Source organism: Perna viridis, chromosome 10 (genome assembly GCF_037379345.1).
Source record: "Perna viridis isolate PV_CMFRI_1.1 ecotype Kerala chromosome 10, ASM3737934v1, whole genome shotgun sequence".
NCBI lineage: Eukaryota > Metazoa > Mollusca > Bivalvia > Mytilida > Mytilidae > Perna > Perna viridis.
This window is the reverse complement of record NC_142454.1, coordinates 40,418,169-40,439,237: the sequence shown is the minus strand read 5'-3', so window position 1 is coordinate 40,439,237 and position 21,069 is coordinate 40,418,169. Positions and strand designations below refer to the sequence as shown.

General features: G+C 32.6%; 1 protein-coding gene, 1 long non-coding RNA gene and 1 pseudogene across 3 annotated transcripts; 1 reads left to right on the top strand and 2 right to left on the bottom strand.

The window, feature by feature from the left end:
* Positions 1-2,009: 2,009 nt before the first annotated feature.
* On the bottom strand, positions 2,010-8,248 carry LOC148605770 (uncharacterized). Its single transcript, XM_088548252.1, has 2 exons — positions 5,821-8,248; positions 2,010-5,481 (listed from the first exon to the last, which is right to left on the bottom strand). Exons 1-2 carry the CDS (start codon positions 6,185-6,187, stop codon positions 5,414-5,416), a joined length of 435 nt encoding a protein of 144 aa, XP_088404378.1. The 5' UTR covers positions 6,188-8,248; the 3' UTR covers positions 2,010-5,413.
* LOC148605769 (uncharacterized) lies at positions 2,010-13,421 on the bottom strand. The gene is made up of 3 exons (XR_015915835.1): positions 13,331-13,421; positions 12,959-12,980; positions 2,010-2,266 (listed from the first exon to the last, which is right to left on the bottom strand). It is a non-coding gene; the product is annotated as an uncharacterized LOC148605769 (long non-coding RNA).
* On the top strand, positions 13,071-20,839 carry LOC148605768 (uncharacterized; annotated as a pseudogene). Its single transcript, XR_015915834.1, has 2 exons — positions 13,071-13,199; positions 16,114-20,839. The product of XR_015915834.1 is annotated as an uncharacterized LOC148605768 (transcript).
* Positions 20,840-21,069: the final 230 nt, after the last annotated feature.

Here is a 21,069-nt window from a genome sequence, read left to right as displayed (position 1 = left end):
ATAACCAAAACAACACGTACAAAGAAATAAAAGCAAATGAGCAATCCGGCCTCCACTCGTAACTGGGAGCATAGATAATACAGCGGAAGGGTAATTTTCCTCTGCTTTTTTAGGTGACCTGTTAATATCCTCGTGCTAAAACGACGGAAATCATGTAAATTCTTACTCGCCAAACACCGAAAGATCATGGTATAAATGGTATGTACGTTATTTAGCAATTTAACTGCATGCTCAAATTGTTTGTTATATTTGCTTGTATTTTTACCATCAAGCAATATGACGCATCATTTGCTAACTTTATAAGCATTATATTGTCTATTTTCCATGTCTTTTCTTTGTCACTGGATTACATTCTTTTGATTTCCACTATAACCTTGTTTCACTTGATTACACTAGCTCTACAATGAAATCAGTTGATAAAGCTCGCAAATTTATAGCACTTCAAATAGATATACCATTATTGTTTACGTCGACATATTTGGTGGTAAAACTACTTATCTTTTCATTTCCATATTTGTCGTTATAATCCTGAATCTTTCCTTTATTTCTTAAATGCTGCTTATATTATTTTAACCTTATAGAAGTGTTAAAACATCACACGTCTATAAAACATTTTTCCAAACATTTAATTCAACAATGTTGATTAACCTTTTTAGCTAAAACAAAAAGCCATGTTATACCCACCTGAAGTGTAACATCACACAATACCGGAAAATAATAACAATATAAACGTATCAAAACAATTTTCATCAGCCAAGGTTTTGTTCGCTTGTATACATTTTCTAAATGAGCAACAAAAACATCTACATCAGTTGTAACAATTAAGTGTCAGTCCCTGTAAGAATCATGCAAAGGGTGAAATAAGGTATGAAAAAACCGTCATTTTGATAGTGTAATTTAACTAATTGCACCATCAGAATCAAAGAAAACAGACAAGATTTTCCATATCATGTTGGAGGAGTAATCGAGGGAACCAAGGTTATAGCGTAATCAAAATAATGTAATCCAGGGACAAAGACCAGACATGGAAAACAGACATAAACAACAAAGAACATAAAGTAACTAAAATCATACATACAAAGTAACAAAAGTAAATGAGCAACTCGGACTCCACTAAAAACTTGTAGCATGGACCAGATGCACCGGTAGGGTAAGCGTCCTCTGCTTTTCTAGAAACACCCGCCGAGTTGCTCATAAAAAGTCAAGTCCGGGGTAGACAAAAGAGGAAAGGAAAACTATGACCCGTTGAATAAATCACTTTTCATGGTGCTGATGGATACACCATAACGATCCACGAGTTCATGATGACGACCATAATGGACAATTGAGTTACAATTTCATTGAAAGGCATTAGAAATGGACATTTCAAGGGCAGATAACTCAGTCAAAAAAAAACTTATTTAAGACTGAAGGTCTTATTTTATATTCAGTTTTTTTTTTTATTTTTCTTCTTCACCTTTATATTTTTTTCTAATTTCTGAGCCTTTTTTATGTTCCTTCTGATTTCGGGTGTGGAAATCACTGTAGAATCACGTTTGTTAATAGATTGAATCTTAGAAAAGTAGAAAGCAAAAAACGACGATGACTTATTTTCAAGTAAAATTAATGGCAATATTTTGTAACATTTTTATTCATTGCTATGTTATAACTAGTTCAAAATAAAATATTCCGTCGTTTGACATATATAGTTTGTATTGTAAGTTAATGGGGATTTTTTTATTTATATTTTGATTTGTTCGTCTATTTTGGATAATTTCCACTACTTCTGCATTATTTGCTTTACATCTATTTACATCTGGATACTTTGCAGCATTGACTGGTATCACCCAAGTGTGAATCGTCTTTAACGGAATCACTTTGTGACTCATTTCGGGGATCTGCATTATTCTGCTTGAATATAGGGATATGATACTCCATGCAAAATGACGGGTGCCAATGCAGAGCAGGACATGTTTACCCGTCTGGAGAATCTGATATCACTGCGGGTTTTTTTTTTGGTTTTGGGGGGGGGGTTCATATTGCTACTACTTCAGTTTCTTGTGCGACGTCTTGTTTTCTTTATCCGCAGGTTTTATATGTTACCTATTTTTTCCGATCGCTTAATTGTGCATTGAAACCGTCTTCAGTTCTAGTTTTCACGTTCAGTCATGTACTTATCCCATTGTTGACTCTTTTGGTATTTTGCCGATATCTTTCACGGCTTGAGATACTAACAGCAAACAACATCTGCTTCCATCAATTCGACCTTTTCTGGAGGTCATCCATACTGAAAAGTGATAATAAGTATGCGTTCTAGGGAACAAACAAACTTCAGCTTTAATGTTAATTTACTAAACATAAGCGAATGCCAATTCAAACAAACTGAATAATGATTTAAAGAGGTAGATCTAGGGTAAGGCACATATCTCTTAAAATCAGTTATATGTTTGTATCATATTCAATTTTCACCAAAGCCTATCAAGCTTCTATTTGAAACAGATTGAAATCAATCCAAATTCATTTCCTGCTTAAATGAGATTGATGTATAATGCTGAATACAAACATTCTAAGGATTTGTAAGAATTGTGTCCCTTATCTTAACTCTACCTCCTTAAACTGGAAACTTTGAAATAAATGCGAACTTCGTACTGGATTTTTATATTAATTATATAACTTTTTTGTCTTTTCTTTTTTCTCACTGTATTTCAAATCAGAAAATTGAAATTAAAATGACAAATTCGCAAACAATAAATATAAGTAATCGTATCAACTGTTTTTTTTTAATTTTCAGTCACATGTAATTGTGTCTTATTTGTTGTCAATATTGTGTATCTAGATTTTCGATAATTCTGAAAATAAAATGTCACAAAACTTCTTCTAATATTTGTGTTGTCACTAACATCTTGTGAGGAATTACAATATTAATCTAAAAAATCTACAAAATAAGGGAAAATTTCTGTTTTGTTTATTCAAATACGTACAATTTTAAATACCAAATTATAAAGTTATTTTTTGTAAAGATATAAGTTAAGTATGTAAGGAACAATTAGAGAATTACCAATAAATGTCTTTACGTTTATCATTACTAATATCAAAATGAACAAATTACATACGGTGAAGGCCAACCAGTTTGTAAGTTTAAGGAGGTAGACCTAGGGTAAGGAATACAACTCTTAGAAAGTATTCACCATTTTACATCAATCTCATGTAAGCATCAAAGTAACTTGGACTGATTTCATTCTGTTTTAAATGGAAGCTTGATTGGCTTTGATGAAAATTCAACATGATACAAACATATAACTGATTTCAAGAGTAATGTCCCTTACCCTAGGTCTACCTCCTTAAACAACTCTACAGTTTGTATGCCATTTTCTGCTAGTATTCCTTTGTTTGTACATTTTAGTAACGTATAATCAGTTTCTTTATTTCTTTTTTTAACAAGGGACTCAGACTTTTTGAACTGATTTTAGGTGTGTTTAATTTTGTAATAGTTTTCCACAGAGGCCAGATTTAAAACAAAAAGAAGGTTTGGATCACGCCAAAGTACTTTAACCCCGCGGCATTTTTTCCACCTGTCAGGAATTTCTGGCCTTTGTATGTCTTATTTAGTTTTCATTTTCAGTTTACATGTATATTTCGCTGTAGCTATATATTATGTAATTTTGGGGCCAGCCGCAGCCTACTCTGTGTTGTGAGGGTTCCCTAGTCGTTTATTGGAGTCTCATGGGTGGCATTGAACTGAAATTTATCAAACTGTAAAATGTTTAAGTTACCACTAAAAATTGTCAGTGTTCTTCTTTTCCCAATGAGACCGCCAACCAGGTTGTCCGGTGTTGAACGATAACGTCCCTTTGAAAAACTTGCTAAAATGGCTTTCATTCCGTAAATTCATAAAAAGGACTATTAGAAACATTTGTCTTTCTTTACTACAGCTTTTCTTTATCTACTTAAATGGTTTTAGGCTATTTCAAAAACATCATTTCTCTAAAACGGTAAAATTCACACAGAACTAAAGTCACAATACGGGTAAATTCGCAATATTTTAAAGCAAATACATACACCACAATACATATATATTCTAAATGAAATTGATTCTCATTGACCATATTAAATTGAATTTCCATATTACATACTTTTGACTCCTTGTGAACTATGTGTCATTTAGTTACAACAATGTTGCTCATGAACCAAAGTCGTATGTTTCATAATCTTGTAGACTCGACCTTTCTGTTTGGATTTAACATTTTAAAACACTATCATTATCACTTATTATAACAAAATTCTTATAACGAAAATAGGATAATCCTTATGTACGAAATTTAAAGTGCTGATCGCCCCTACCGCTCGAATCTTATTCATATTCATCATATCATATTGTCTTATTGACACCATTCACCTACATAAATCTTACTGAGACACCACAGTTATTGAGTGAAATATTTTCTTTTACGCTTACCCTACCGGTGCACCTGGTCCATGCTCCCAGTTTTTATTGGAGTCCGAGTTGCTCATTTGTTTTTGTTACTTTGTATGTATGATTTTAGTTACTTATGCTCTTTATTTTTTATGTCGGTTTTCCATGTCTGGTCTTTGTCCCTGGATTACATTCTTTTGATTACAGCTATAACCTTGGTTGCCTTGATTACTCTTTGATTACCGCTGTAACCTTGGTTGCATTGATTACTCTTTGATTACCACTATAATCTTGGTTCCCTTGATTACTCTTTGATTACTACTATAACATTGGTTGCCTTGATTACATAAACTATGTTCATCAGCAAAGTAGAAAGTAAACAATAACAAATATATGAATTGAATTTAAAAAAATAAATATTTTGTACGAATGCAGGATTTGCTCCACTTCAACATGTACAAGGATAGAACCGGAAGAATTTAGAGCATTTGGAACCAATTTGACTCAACGAGTAGTTCATTAGTATAAAGCTCGAACGAATGATTCTATGGGCTTTTTATTTTGCTTTCGTGTGGTATGTGAAATCATACATAACTGATACAATCATTAAGCTTAATGTGGCATTTTAATGAAATTATACAAATTATTTAGTTTTTAGTTGTCAAACTTTAGGTTGAGCATATGGTTAAGATAGTAACATACACGTTGTTTTCATAGATTATCTATTTAATAACTCTAGCACTTTAAGGTCAAGAATTCCCGAAAAATTCCCAAGGATGTTAGAACTGTCAAATTTGCTTTGCAAATTTTTGGTGGTTCCCTCCGCGGGACTCGAACTCTGTGACAACACCGCCTGCACTAAGTCCAGCGCCTTAGACCACTCGGCCAGCTAGGCTATATATATACATACATACTTTACATATTTACATCTATATACAGTTCTTAAACTGGTTTCATACTGACATTATGGTTATATACATGTAGTTAAATTCTTAAAACAGGAAAAAACTACTGTTATTTTTACACTGACGCTCTTGATAAATTCCAGTTCACGTTATCCTCATTTTCAGGTAATTCAACTTTATCAACTGAAACAGATAAAGAAAATGATTAAAAACATAGTTTAGAATTTTATATAATGTTACGATCACACAACAAACACATACCAAAGCTTCAAAACTAGAAGAACAACTCAAACATTTCAGATTCAAATACCTAGGCCAAACAATAGGAAACACAAACGCTCTACATACGTAAAGATTTATTACTCGTTATCAAAACATGTAGTGCAAGATTAGTAATATATAATTTTATATTGTTTTACTGAAACTCAGTCCTGAAATGCACAATTATATAAAAAATTCTACCCAAGAAAACACAGTTAAAACATATACCAGAGTTTGAAAAAAACTATAACAAAAAATTACCTCTGTTTTCTATTAGGCTCAACTTTCGTTCCTTTCTATCAAGAATTTCAGCTATTTCAAAATGTTCATTTTTCTCGGCATACACCATTGCTGTGTTTCCATAAATGTCACATTTACTCAAGTCGCATCCGTTTTTCAAAAGAACTTTTACAAAAGTTACTCTCGTCTCAATATTTTCCTGCTGTTTTTCATTTCTGCAGGTTTCTATCAATGGTGCACATCCGTTGAAATTTCGACAGTCTAACTGGTTCCCGATTCTATCTGATACAAGTGTCATCGCACGCCCGAAATTGTTTCGTCGAATGGCGTGAAACAATGATGAACTATACGTAGTCCCGTTGCTTTTTGAAACGTTTAATCCCATCATGCAGAACTTATTTTCTCAATTTTGAAAAATTTTGAATGACGAATTTATAAATTTCCAAAATGCTAAACTTTCTATACTATCAACTTATGATGTCTAATAAGTAGTATGATTGGCTTTAAAAATAGACGAAATCTTATATAATGAAATATCGTCATCCGCAGGACCCAACTGCTATTCTAACAAAAGTAACAAGCATTAACTGAGAAGCCCTATGACCAGCCAGCTTTATAACTAAGTGTTAACCATATTCATGACGTAATATTTGCGTTGGTAACCCACAGTGGTGATGAAAACTGATAACATAGACATGGTATTAACATTTCAGAGATTCTTTTAAGTTTGATGTTAATTTCAACTTCTTTGTGACTTAGGTCAGCTACTGGAGATTCATTTGTGATTTTAAAACTATTTTATCACTTGCAATATGAAATGAAATAGTGAAGTAAATGTTTAATGCATTACTAGATGCGCAAATTTCTGTGCAATCAATATCGATTGTAGAATCTCGTAACTGTGTTCCGGAAGTACCGAAATCACGTCATATTTGCATTGTGTATTATCGCCACTAGGAGCTGCCTATAATCATACATAATATTCTTAAAACTAAAGATATACATATGAATTGTGATCGAACTTAACGTTAAACTAAATGATTCTAAATAACGTATTTTTGGATATTCTAGCTGTATTTAAGATTTAAATGGGGAAACACTCATGCATTTTCAAGTATATTCAGTCCCAATTCTACAACAGATTTCTGCAAATCGTATGGATGCAAACACTTAAAATTTCATTAATGGTCTGACATTATTATATAAAATGTTAAAACTGTCAAAATGGTTATCATATATGTGGCTGAAATTTCAGTCCAATATCTCAAAAATGATATATTTCTTCACATTTTATGGATGTAAACAGTTTTAATTTCAATAATGATCCAAAATTATTTTTAAATATTAAAAGTGGCAATATTAGTATCTAATTGAAGGTTGCGACCCTCATATGTCAGTCCAAAATCTTCAGAATGACATATTTGTGTGTGACCACTTTTATTATACCCTTCATTCAAAAACTTTTGTACAAAGTGATAAAATAGTCAATATAACTATTTTGTGGAATTGTGAATATCGTTTTTCTAGATCCTGTAATCTCAGTTTCCGCTATATACATGACGTATTATCTTTAAACAATCCTAATTTTGGGGATTTGATACATCGCATCTACCCCAAAGAACTTGAAATAAAGGATACTACAGACACTGTGAAGTCAGCCTCATATTTTGAACTGCACTTAGAAATCGTGGTGGTAAAGGAAAACTATTGACCAAACTTTACGACAAACGTGATGACTTTTCATTCAAAATTGTCAACTTTTCTTTCATCTGTGCGACATCCCTTCAGTGTTCATATCACAAATACGTTATGCCGCCTACTTTTTGTATCGCGCTAGAATTCTAACAAATAGGCTTCTGGAGCAGGGTTATGTTGATACAAGATTGAAGTCATCACTACCAAAGGTTTATGTCATAAACTCGTGGATCGTCACGGTGTATCCACCTGCGCCATGAAAACTGATTTGTTCAACGAGTCATAGTTTCCCTTTCCTCTTTCGTCTACCCCGGACTTGACTTTTTATGAGCAACTCGGCGGGTGTTTCTAGAAAAACAGAGGACGCCTACCCTACCGGTGCACCTGGTTCATCCATGTTGTAGTGGAGCCCGAGTTGCTCATTTGCTTTTGTTACTTTGTATGTATAATTTTAGTTACTCTTATTTTCTTTGTTGTGTATGTCAGTTTTTCATGACTGGTCTTTGTCTCTGGATTACATTCTTTTGATTAACGCTATAACCCTGGTTCCCTTGATTACTCTTTCAATCCAGTTTCTAAAAAATAACATATTTCTGCAAATTGTATGGTGCAACAGATTTAATTTCAATAATGGTCCAAAATTATAGTTTAAAAAATGGGAAATGGGAATGGGTATCCAGTTGGTATTTTCAACACTCATATTTCAGTCCAAAATCTTCAGAAGGACATATTTTTGCAAAGTGTATTTGTGTGAACACTTTTAATATACCAATCAATCTAAAACTATTGTATAAAATGTTAAAATTGTCAATATAAGTATTATGTGGATGGCTGTGATACATATCAGACCAATTTCTTAAAAATGAGATATTTTTGCAAATTAAATGAATGGAGACACTTGATATTGTCTAAATGGTTTGATATTATTTTTATTGTATTATTGTCCAATTTCACCAAAAAATCCACATTTCTGCAAATTGTATCGGTGCGAACAGGTTTAATTTCAATAATACCAATGATCCAAAATTATTGTTTAAAACATTAAAAGTGACAATATTACATTCGTGTTGGTGTTCGGGACACTAATATGACAACAAAGGACATATATTTCTGCCAAATGAAAGAGAACCGACATTTCCAATTTCAAAAATGCTCTAATGTTATTGCTGGATATGTTTAATGTGTTAATATTTAAATATGTTAATATTTTAAATCAAAATCGAAATGATTTCAGTCCAAATTTTCAAACATGACCTATTTTTAGAAATCATATGAGCGCGAACGTATGTAAAGTAAATACTGTAAATATATTTAAAACTTGACTGAAAAACAGCAAAACGAAAAAAGTAAAAAAATAATAATTTTTTTTTTCCAAATGTGAATGGAATGTTTGCTGGTTGTTTGATAACGTCAAAACGTCATTTCTTTCATTTTTATTTTATTAAGGAGGTAGACTTAGGGTAAGGGACATAACTCTTACAAGTCATAGGTAGGAACGTTTGTGTAAAAGCATTTTACATCAATGTCATCTAAGCATAAAAATAACTTGGATTTATTTCATTTTATTTCAAATGAAATCTTCAAAGGCTTTGATGAAATCTAAATTAATTTAAAGATATATGTAACGTACTCCATGTCTATCTCCTTAATAAATATTCAACATTAAAAAAAGGAATAGACTAATTGCAATACCACCACTGTCGCATACAAATAATGTGCTAGACCAATAAATATAAGAGATATTTCAAAGTGGTTTAAAGCAAAAGCAAACTCTGAAGCAAACTGTTGTATCAAAGAAAACAAGTCATGTTAAATTGAAAAATACACAATTATTTTACAAAGTGTGAACAATAACTAAAATGTGATAATTGAAAGATTGCTGAAAAAATATGATTGTAACCTTAACTACCTTAGGCTTTAATCAATATTGTTTGGATTCAAGTGAAGAGGTGACACTTTCACGAAGGTAGCAGATTTTAAAAAAACCAACTCTCCAGTAGTTGTGCTGCTGACAGCTGATTTATTTATCAGAGTTAATAGAAAATTGGCATTAAATGCCAGGGTCCTTGTTTTGATTTCCAGCCCTCACTGTTTCAAAACTTATAGAAGGAATCGTGCTTAAATGTTAAATTTGGTAACACAAAATTGATGGATTGAATATAAGGTTTAACGTCCTATGTCGGATTTTTATGCATTTCTTTACGAAAATGAACAATAGAACAGACCCACTTTGTTTTTGTCAAAAAACGCTGAGCCGAATTTAATTGTGCAGGTAGGCATGCCGCTTCCATCAGACACATTATTCTAAGTGCGAGCCAACCAAGGGTTACTCAAATATCGCGTGCTTGAGGATTCGAAGAAGCAGTGACTAGCAGCCTTTGGTGTGACTCGGCCGATAAATGAACTCACGACCTCTTGCACTCTATGCGAGACCACCGGGCGGGGCGGTACCTTGCATAAGAACTCGTCATAATAAATTGGGGAAAATGAATTCGGTTTGGATGTTGAATTTCGTCAATATGGTATATTGACTTTTGATGTTTTGGAAGGGAAGCGGTGACTTCATCTCACAGGCAGTAAATCTAATTTATCAAGGTCCGAGTGCATCGTGTTTTACTGTTACAAAATTAATTGTTTCTTCTACTTCATAATGAGTACTTAACTTGATACTTTATCCATGAGTCAGTGCGAAATATTCCTGCTTAGGTCTTACTAACAACTTCTAACGTTTCCATTACTATACATGTTCAAAAGTAATTCTTAAAGTTTCAGTGTCAATTTCCAGGACAAATAACACTTGCACACCACTACAAAGCTTGGAAACTATGGCTTACAAAATTATTATTCTCATAGATGATCGTAGAAATTTTTGAACAAAATTTACTTGAATAAATAATACTTAAAATCGACTTTTTACCCTTTCCTCTACAATATGGAGGCAAATTACTTACTCTTGTACAAAAAATATACAAATCTTTGGTGAATTACAAATATGATTTTAAGGAGGTAGACCTAGGGTAGGGGACATAACTCATGAAGTCAGTGATATGTTTGTGTCATATTTAATTTCACCAAAAGCTATCAAGACACAGAATGAAATCAATCTAAGTTACTTTGATGCTTACATAATATAGATGTAAAATGCTGAATACAAACGTTCCAATGATTTGTAAGGGTTGTGTCCCTTACCTTAGGTCTACCTCCTTAAATAAAACGAGAATGGGTATGATGAATAGTATAATATGGTCTCAAAGAGATAACTACCCCACCGGGATGAACATGTCAGCTCAAATCCACCCATTGGTCTTCAATGAACGATTAGAAATCCCTCACATCACAGGGGGTACACATTCTTAGATGATCTGATCCGAAAGAAAGAATATCGTTTAGCTAGATCCTGTAAATTCAGTTTCCGCTATATAGATGACGTATTATATTTTAAAAGTTTTAATTTTGGGGATTTGATACATCGCATCTACCCCAAAGAACTTGAAATAAAGGAGACACTGTGAAGTCAGCCTCATATTTTGACCTACACTTAGAAATCGTGATGGTAAAGGAAAACTATTGACCAAACTTTACGACAAACGTGATGACTTTTCATTCAAAATTGTCAACTTTTCTTTCATCTGTGCGACATCCCTTCAGCAGCTGCGTAGAGTGTTCATATCGCAAATACGTAATGCCGCAGACTTTTTGTATCGCGCTAGAATTCTAACAAATAGGCTTCTGGAGCAGGGTTATGTTGATACAAGATTGAAGTCATCACTACAAAAGTTTTATGTCATGAACTCGTGGATCGTTACGGTGTATCCATCTGCGCCATGAAAACTGATTTGTTCAACGTGTCATAGTTTTCCTTTCCTCTTTCGTCTACCCCGGACTTGACTTTTTATGAGCAACTCGGCGGGTGTTTCTAGAAAAGCAGAGGACGCTTACCCTACCGGTGCACCTGGTTTATCCATGTTGTAGTGGAGCCCGAGTTGCTCATTTGATTTTGTTACTTTGTATGTATAATTTTAGTTACTCTTATTTTCTTTGTTGTGTATGTCAGTTTTTCATGACTGGTCTTTGTCTCTGGATTACATTCTTTTGATTACCGCTATAACCTTGGTTCCCTTGATTACTCTTTCAATCCAGTTTCTAAAAAATAACATATTTCTGCAAATTGTATGGTGCAACAGATTTAATTTCAATAATGGTCCAAAATAATAGTTTAAAAAATGGGAAATGGGAATGGGTATCCAGTTGGTATTTTCAACACTCATATTTCAGTCCAAAATCTTCAGAAGGACATATTTTTGCAAAGTGTATTTGTGCGAACACTTTTAATATACCAATCAATCTAAAACTATTGTATAAAATGTTAAAATTGTTAATATAAGTATTATGTGGATGGCTGTGATACATATATATCAGACCAATTTCTTAAAAATGAGATATTTTTGCAAATTAAATGAATGGAGACACTTGATATTGTCTAAATGGTTTGATATTATTTTTATTGTATTATTGTCCAATTTCACCAAAAAATCCACATTTCTGCAAATTGTATCGGTGCAAACAGGTTTAATTTCAATAATACCAATGATCCAAAATTATTGTTTAAAACATTAAAAGTGACAATATTACATTCGTGTTGGTGTTCGGGACACTAATATGACAACAAAGGACATATATTTCTGCCAAATGAAAGAGAACCGACATTTCCAATTTCAAAAATGTTCTAATGTTATTGCTGGATATATTTAATGTGTTAATATTTAAATATGTTAATATTTTAATGTGTTAATATTTAAATATGTTAATATTTTAATGTGTTAATATTTAAATATGTTAATATTTTAAATCAAAATCAAACTGATTTCAGTCCAAATTTTCAAACATGACCTATTTTTAGAAATCATATGAGCGCGAACGTATGTAAAGTAAATACTGTAAATATATTTAAAACTTGACTGAAAAACAGCAAAACGAAAAAAGTAAAAAAAATAATAAAATTTTTTTCCAAATGTTAATGGAATGTTTGCTGGTTGTTTGATAACGTCAAAACGTCATTTCTTTCATTTTCATTTTATTAAGGAGGTAGACTTAGGGTAAGGGACATAACTCTTACAAGTCATAGGTAGGAACGTTTGTGTAAAAGCATTTTACATCAATGTTTTCTAAGCATAAAAATAACTTGGATTTATTTCATTTTATTTCAAATGAAATCTTCAAAGGCTTTGATGAAATCTAAATTAATTTAAAGATGTATGTCTCGTACTCCATGTCTATCTCCTTAATAAATATTCAACATTAAGAAAAGGAATAGACTAATTGCAATACCACCACTGTCGCACACAAATAATGTGCTAGACCAATAAATATAAGAGATATTTCAATGTGGTTTAAAGCAAACACTGAAGCAAACTGTTGTATCAAAGAAAACAAGTCATGTTAAATTGAGTGTGACCATACATACCATTACTTTACAGGCAGATTTTCTGAAAATGCAGTTCTAGTTTTGATAATAGGCGTCATCGATTAGGAAAATAAGGTCATCTCATAGATGATTAGCGTCTTTGGTAAGCAATACGGTAAGTTTTCTGTGCATATTTACTGAATAGGACGCAAAGTTAGCATTTACAAAATAATTTCTTATTGATGTTGCCTGTTATTCATGTTTATTCTAGCATCTTATAAAGTTGTTTGTTTGACTCATGGTAAGGTATTTTGATTTCATTATTTATGCGTAGTTACTTTGTCAGTATGTTTGTAAAATAGTGTATATATACTACAGAATAATAATGGCTTTATAAAAGCAGTCTTTTAATTATCATTTCTATTAATTTACCTTATTTCACCAATTATCCTCACCAGAGGGTTAAATTGCTGTTAAAAAGCCATACCCAATACATTAAACCAGCATATGCAGTAGTTTCTACCGACATAATGAGTGGGCGAAGCTTATCTGGAATGTTAATGTTTGAGCTATAAAAAACTAAAATTAAGATGTTAACACTGATGCTCATGGATTAAATAACGTAAAGAAAGAGTAACATTTATCTAAAGAAACTTATTTTTCTATTTAATCTAATTGATTATATATCACTGATGCAAAATATTAGAGAAATAATACTCCTATATAAGAGTCAAAATATCCCGAGCATATTATCGGGTTTTTCTCAAGACAAGTTTTCTTGGATGCTGCAGGTCTTCAACTAAATTCCCTGTCAATATTTTCGTTTTAATCTAATATTGACATTTGCGTCCGTCGCTTATGCCCTTTATCCCCGAATACAATACGTTTGTCATGGAAATTGAGACACGCATTATTGAAACACCCAACATAATGTGTATCAATGTACTCCACATAATCTTGATGTGTGTTTTCTAAAACTGCAGGTAATGGATTGCCGTGCAACGGAAACAGTTTGTGACATTTTGAAGTCCTTAATAACGGCGCTTATCTATCCAGAAAGCGGTTGTAGGTCTGCGTATCCAATTGCAAAAACATTGTATTTAATTTGTATTTCAACAAACTCTGTACGTAAACATCGTATGGATTTCTCGATGTGTCAAACAAGATAACAGGTCCGTAAACAGAGATGGGTCGTGGCGGTTATTTAGACAAAAATTTTCCGACTTTAATAGTATTTCTCTCATTTTAACAGTTTTAGGGTATGTTTCTACAAGCCTGAAGTCATAACTATGTTTCTAGAAAGCAGAAGACGCTTACACTACCGATGCTTCTGGTACAAGACCCAAGTTTTAAGTGGAGTCTAAGTTGCTCATTTACTTTTGCTGCTTTTTACATATTATTTTGGTGCGTTTATGTTCAATGCTGTGTGTGTCTGTTTTTCATATCTGGTCTTTGTTTCTGGACTACATTCTTTTGATTTCTGCTAGAATCTTGGTGTCTTTGTTTATTCTAGATTTAAAAAAGTGTCTTCGTTACTAAGCAAGTGAACTTCCAATTTGGAAATACAATCTATAAGTGAAAGAAAAAAAGATGAAAAAAAAAACAAAAACAAAAACAAAAACAAACGGTGCGATTCAAAATATATTACAAAATACACTACGTGCAATAATAAATGTAGTTAAGTGTGTAGTTTGTTGGTCAGTATTTTTTTATATATCATATTACATATTATCATAATAATGTAGTCTAGATGTTGTCATATAATATCTTCTTTTCATGATTTGTTTTAAGCATAATGAATTATTTTAACTTTCGGTTAACTTAAGATAAGCTATAATAAGACTATACTATGACGAGATTATTACCGAGAGGTTATTTCACGACTGAAAATTGTTACTTAATGTGCACTTACAGGCCTGTAGGCAGAAAGTTCAAATTATATTGTTAAACTTCTCTTTACTGGTTTTTGATAGTAAGGTAAAATCCATAGAAGGGTCGTTGATGATACGTAAATAGATAAGTGCGTTGGCTGATTTTAAAACCAAAAAACACCGACATCAGTGTGAGATGTTATCAAAGCTATAATTGGTTGGACAGAAAGAGAAATAAGCGTGTATTAATCGATTTATCATATATATTCGATTCCGATATCGAAAATGTCATTGAGAGGGCGAATATTGGATAATCAGACCAGCTAGTGATGATACGGCATATAACCCGGATAATGGTGTCAAGGCATACAATCAGGGTCTATTGTTATCTGCACATTGATGTATAGTTATATTACGTATATATTTAAAATTTAAAATATTGTATCATTTAACGGTGTATCCATCCGCGCCATGAAAACTGATTTGTTCAATTTGTCATGATTTTCCTTTACTCTTTCGTCTACCCCGGACTTGGCTTTTTATGAGCGACTCGGCGGGTGTTTCTAGAAAAGCAGAGGACGTTGCCCTTCCGGTGCACCTGGTCCATGCTCCCGGTTTTTGGTGGAGTTCGAGTTGCTCATTTGTTTTTGTTACTTTGTATGCATGATTTTAGTTATTTTGTGTTCGTTGTTGTGTGTGTCGGTTTTCCATGTCTGTCTTTGCCCTGGGTTGCATTCTTCTGGTTGCCGCTCTGGCCTTGGTTCCCTTGGTTGCTCTTAAATCAATACGCATACATGTGCTGAATAGGAAAAATTTGGTTGCATAATGTTGTTGATTAGTTACGGGTCGCTTCATTGGTTGTTATTAATCAGTTTCTTATTCCTTGTATTTCGTCTGTTAAATATCTATAACTATTTTTTCTGGCAGTTTAGTTTAATGATATTTGATGCTCAAGTTTAGTTATTCTTAACTGATTTGATACATTCCAAAGCATCAATATTTTTTGGCCCTAGTGACCTCCAATTTTCTTTTCATAATTTCATTAAACCCCCTTTAAAATATTATTTGGGAAGTTTTATAAAATTCTTTTTCTTTGAGGTTAATAATAAACCTAAAACCTAAAAAAAATCCTTTTCCCGCTTAGATCTCAAATGTTTTTATCTCAAAAATAATCACACTGACCCATCATATTTTCTATTCATATTGAACTAGCATGAAAGATCTTAAATTTTTCACAAATCCTTGTCATTTTTTAACAGAATATCAAATGTCCTTAATAGAGTTTTTCTGATATGTCACATCAAACACAGAGTGTCTTAAAATCGTTTCTTTTCTTTTTTATAGCTAGACATGGCATACATGTATGAATACTCTCCCAGTACCATTTCCGACTGGCGAAAACCTATTTTTGCCTTGGGTCCTAATGAAAGGATGCTTCAAAACAAAATTGAGAATATCCGATGCTGTCTTCGATGAATATCAGTGACGATATCTGGGCAAAACATTGTCGGGCAGTTAATGAAGTATTGAGACCAGTTTCTAGTAATATTAAACAGTTTGCTAACGCAGATTACGGTGGATTACTTTTGCACGATTCATTTATAAAATTTGGGAGTTCGAGAGATGGCTTGAAAGTTGTTGATGTACTGGAATTTGATTGTGTCATGTTGTTCAATATACAAGGCATGCAAATTACTCCGATACCGGCTAAACAGGACAATACTGGTCGACGGAATCTTGGATTTATGAAAATAAGGGTGGACAACGGGTATGAATTGATACAGCGCTATCAATGGTTGGTAAAACGCGAGATATTAGTCCTTGAACATGGCAATTACTATTTTAACACGAGAAATTTGCAAGAACGTGTTTTCAAATCGCTTGTTGATAAAACACGTCAAAATCTCAATGACCAGCTTAAACAAAACAGCAGTAAATTAGCGATCTCGCGCATTTGCAAGCCTCCGACATTTGACATCCATATACCAATTGAACTGAACAGTAATAAAGACAAAGGAATATCTGATTTGTTTGATACTTTTTGCAGATTAGAAGGTGCAATACAAGCGCAGGCACGAGAGGTGAGACCCAGAACATCTTTAGATATTGATTTGGTACCTGCTCTACTGATACGTCATGACAGAGTTCCTAACCCAAATAATCCAGAAAGTGATATATCATGTCCCGTGTATGCCGTTATGAAATGGGCCCACAAAGGAATCTATATGTCTTCTGCAGATCAAAAAGATCAGCTATGGAGAGAAGATACATCTGGTTATGAAAAACACATCATCGATATAGCTGTGCAAAGGGATGAAGATAGTCAGCGTTACTTGATGACGGCTTGTCGCATACTTAAGTCATATGTTGCTAATCTCCCCGGTACAGGTACAAACCAACTGCATGTAGTAATGACCTCGCAATATTTAAAAACAATTTGTTTCCACTGCTTCACCATGCTCACTATACCACGTGATCAGAACTCTCTCTCTGGTGTTGGTAATGCACTTGGTTATTTCCTCTGCTTTTTAGATTTGTGCATCAAAACTAAAAACTTACCACATTTTTTCTATGGAAATCCATGGCTTGTTGTTCTTTTCCCAGACAGCTCCTTTGGCAATGAAAACGAACAGAAAAACTTATACCAGTCGATAAGCGATGAAACCTTCAGACAGGTAAGATCCCGTTTCGAAGAAATGAAGAGTGATCTAGAAGGTTTGTTCACCGAACAGATATACCTAAATCCAGACTGCATTGAAAGGTTTCGAGATCTTTTAGGAATGACGCGCTAAAATGATTTCTGAGGTAAAGAACATCAAGATGCCCAACGATTCCTTTTCGAACGTAATTAATGTTTTTCAAGTGAAAAGAAATTTACATTAATTTATTTTAATCGCAGCAAGTATGAAAAAAAGTGTCATTTTGGAAAAGTGTTACATGCATTATACATAAGTTTGTCTTGTTAAGACACTTTATTTGTCAAGAAGTTACTCTTGTTTAAGTAAGTGTTTATTATTGTGTAAATGTGGAAATTGCTGTGAAAACTACAAGATGTTTATAGTATAGATCATTTTTAAACTATTTACTTTAGTGGTTCGAGAAATTAGTACAAAAATGAAAAGTTTGATTTCAGTTTGATACTGACTTTTCTTTATTATCCCCATTTTTGCATATAATACCATTTCCAATTTAGAGAGAATTTTTTTAGATGATATTAAATATCAGGAAATAATTCCCAATACAGAGACAATACAGAGGCATTAAAATCAAAGTGCATGACCAAAACATAGTGTTTTCTCTAAACCGTACCACATATTTGTATCTTGAGAAATAGTTCGGATCTTGTCTTTTAACCACACATTTGTAACTGGGCAACATTGTTGAGATGTCTTTTTACCGCAAATTTTTAACTTGTGAACTTGTTCAGATCTTGTCTTTGTACCACAAATTACCTTGGAACTTGTTTGGGTGTTGTGTTTATATCACACATTTGTTACTCGGCAACTTGTTTTGTGTGTGATTATTATACCGCGCGAATTGTTCAGATGTTGTTTTTATACCAAACATATGTTAATTGGGAACTTGTTCGGATTTGTAATTCTGGAGTCTGTTCAAATATTGTCTGTATATCCGGGAAACGTTCAGATATTTCCTGAGTACAACACATTTGATACTTGGAAAGTTTTACGGATGACGCTTTTAATCAAGCTCCGAAATAGCGTCTGATGTTCGAAATTCAACTTGATTCTGCAGCTATCCTTTTCAGAAAATGCAAGAATCTGGCAGTCTGGAAAAATTTAATGATTTTACGTGACGGGAACTTGTTCGTGAATTATCGTTGCAGTACTTATTGCTAATATGAGAGTAACATAAATATTTGGCTGCTCTATGAATGTCTTCGTATGATATAACTTTCATTTAGACGCTTCTTATAGTGTATCGTTTCCAGTGAGTCTTGCCTTGTGCTGAAGGCTAAATGGTTCTTTCTTGTGATATTTTAATTCAGAATTTAAGAATTTAACCGCGGGATCTCCTATACATATACATAAGGTTTTACTCAATGAGTTAAGTACCTTAAAGGTCAAGTACATTTGATTTAGACGCCTCTTATACATAAAGTATAACGTTTCTAGTGAGTCTTGCCTTGTGCTGAAGGTTTTACTACTCAAGTTAAGTACCTAAAAGGTCAAGTACATTTCATTGTGAACGTGTATGGAGACACGTAGAATACTCGATAATTGTTGATGTAAGTGTCATAAATATATGTATCATATACGTAAAACCACGAACTGTGAAATATAAAATGGATATAAAAAAAAATATTACTTTTGGTGCTAATTGTTTAGAAAGGTTTTTACGATATTTTTAAAGGAATATATCTCGAGAAAGTTACATGTTTTTAACTGGATAGAATTCTCACGTTCCATCGCTGCCCAATTCTAAATACTCTTATCTCATGCCCCCTTCTCCAAACCCCATTGTCCATTTCCCAAAACATTTACCATCGCCTCATACGTGAACCTACGCACTATGAATAGAACTAAAAATTGCTGAATTTAATAATATCAATTTGTAACATATCTATGTATTTAAAATCTACTGCATCAGATGTCCTGAATCTTCTTTTTGTTTTCAGGTTAATAGGTGACTTCAATGCATACCCTAAGCTTGCCGATATATTTTTCCGTACTTTTAAATTTTTGTCCCTTCTTTTTCTTTGCATAATATTAATTACTTTAATAAAGTGATTTACAATTCGCTTAAATCATAATATAATACGATTAAACATTTAGGCTTGAACAATCAATTCGAAATTGGATTATAATGCTGCTGATAAGGAGTTTCTACTTGAACATGTGTAGAGCATACCATCATTTGCAACCGGCATTAGATTAGTCCTGGTTTCAACTTATACAGTTGCATTTGCGATTGTTTGATAAAAAAAGTGAATCGTGGCATCATTTTAATTGATTCTCATAATAAAAAATATCTATAGCAAATTGAAAAGACAACAATCGTACCTACAATGTTAATGTATAATAATTCTGTACGCATAGTTCAGTTTCTAATACAAATTAAGATAACACAAATAACAATATTGAAAATTTACTCAATAATATTTAGAAAAATTATCTAGGACTACATGGGAACAAAAATTACATTCGTGTTTATAAATAGCAAATATGAATGGTTTTGCAAAACGTATCAACTTAATACTCTAATAATTTGATTTGACCGCTGATTTACCGATTATAACGATAGCATGCAAATGTTTTTATCACCACTGGTATTTTCACACTGCAATTGAAGTGGAAGGTTTAGCACTGTAAAACCTAGATCTAACCCCTGTACCAATCAGGACCATTGCGGTGCTAGCCGCTTCGGTGGTGTAATATCTATTTTGCCAGATTTATTTTGGACTTGACTCGATTATATATCGGATTAGTGTTCGATAGTTTTGTGGTTACTCATAATTACACTGTGGTTCTTTTTATGTTTAGTGTATAACAATGAAGTCTCTTTTGCAATTTTCCGAGATTATGAGACTATAAACTACTTCATAAACTAATCAATTTATTTCTATATTGCATATTAACTTTCTTTTTCAGTTGTACAAATTTGTTTTTATCTGTATTACAAATGTGAATGTCTGACGCTTGTGGTTCATATAGCTATATTGTTCGATTCTATAAAATTCATATAAAATTTATTTATAAAAAAATGCAGTATTACAAAATAACGTTAGCATCAAGGCTATATTCCTTGTATTGCTCAAGGTAGAATATCTCGATAATTTGGGTTGTGAATACTTCTTGTGTGCAATGAACTGTTGGATCAAGATCTTCTTTATTTGATTCTTATTCTGATGATGAGAGGTTACTCCTTAAAACACGTGTACAACATATCAAAATTTGCAGTACATGTTATATTTTGTTTTGCTTTATTTTTTGTTTTGTTGAATGTTTGTTTGTTTGTTTGTTTTTTCGTTTTTTTGTTCTTTTTGTTGTTGCCTTTTTTTTTGTATTAACATACGTAGTTAGCACTCGTAATAAATGAGTAGAAAGTTGAATGTGTCATCAATATATGTCACGAATCACGTAAAGTTATGATCTACTTACTATAGAGCCGGCGCTCCAAAGTTTAGAATATACGTATACATATATATATGGATTTTTGTAATGTATATGCATGCATTCTTGATATTTATTTCATCACGTAGTCTCAAATTATTTTCAAATGTCTTAAAGAGCAGAAAAACCAATATGTCCCGTGATTTTGTTTTTACATTTTGTTTTTACA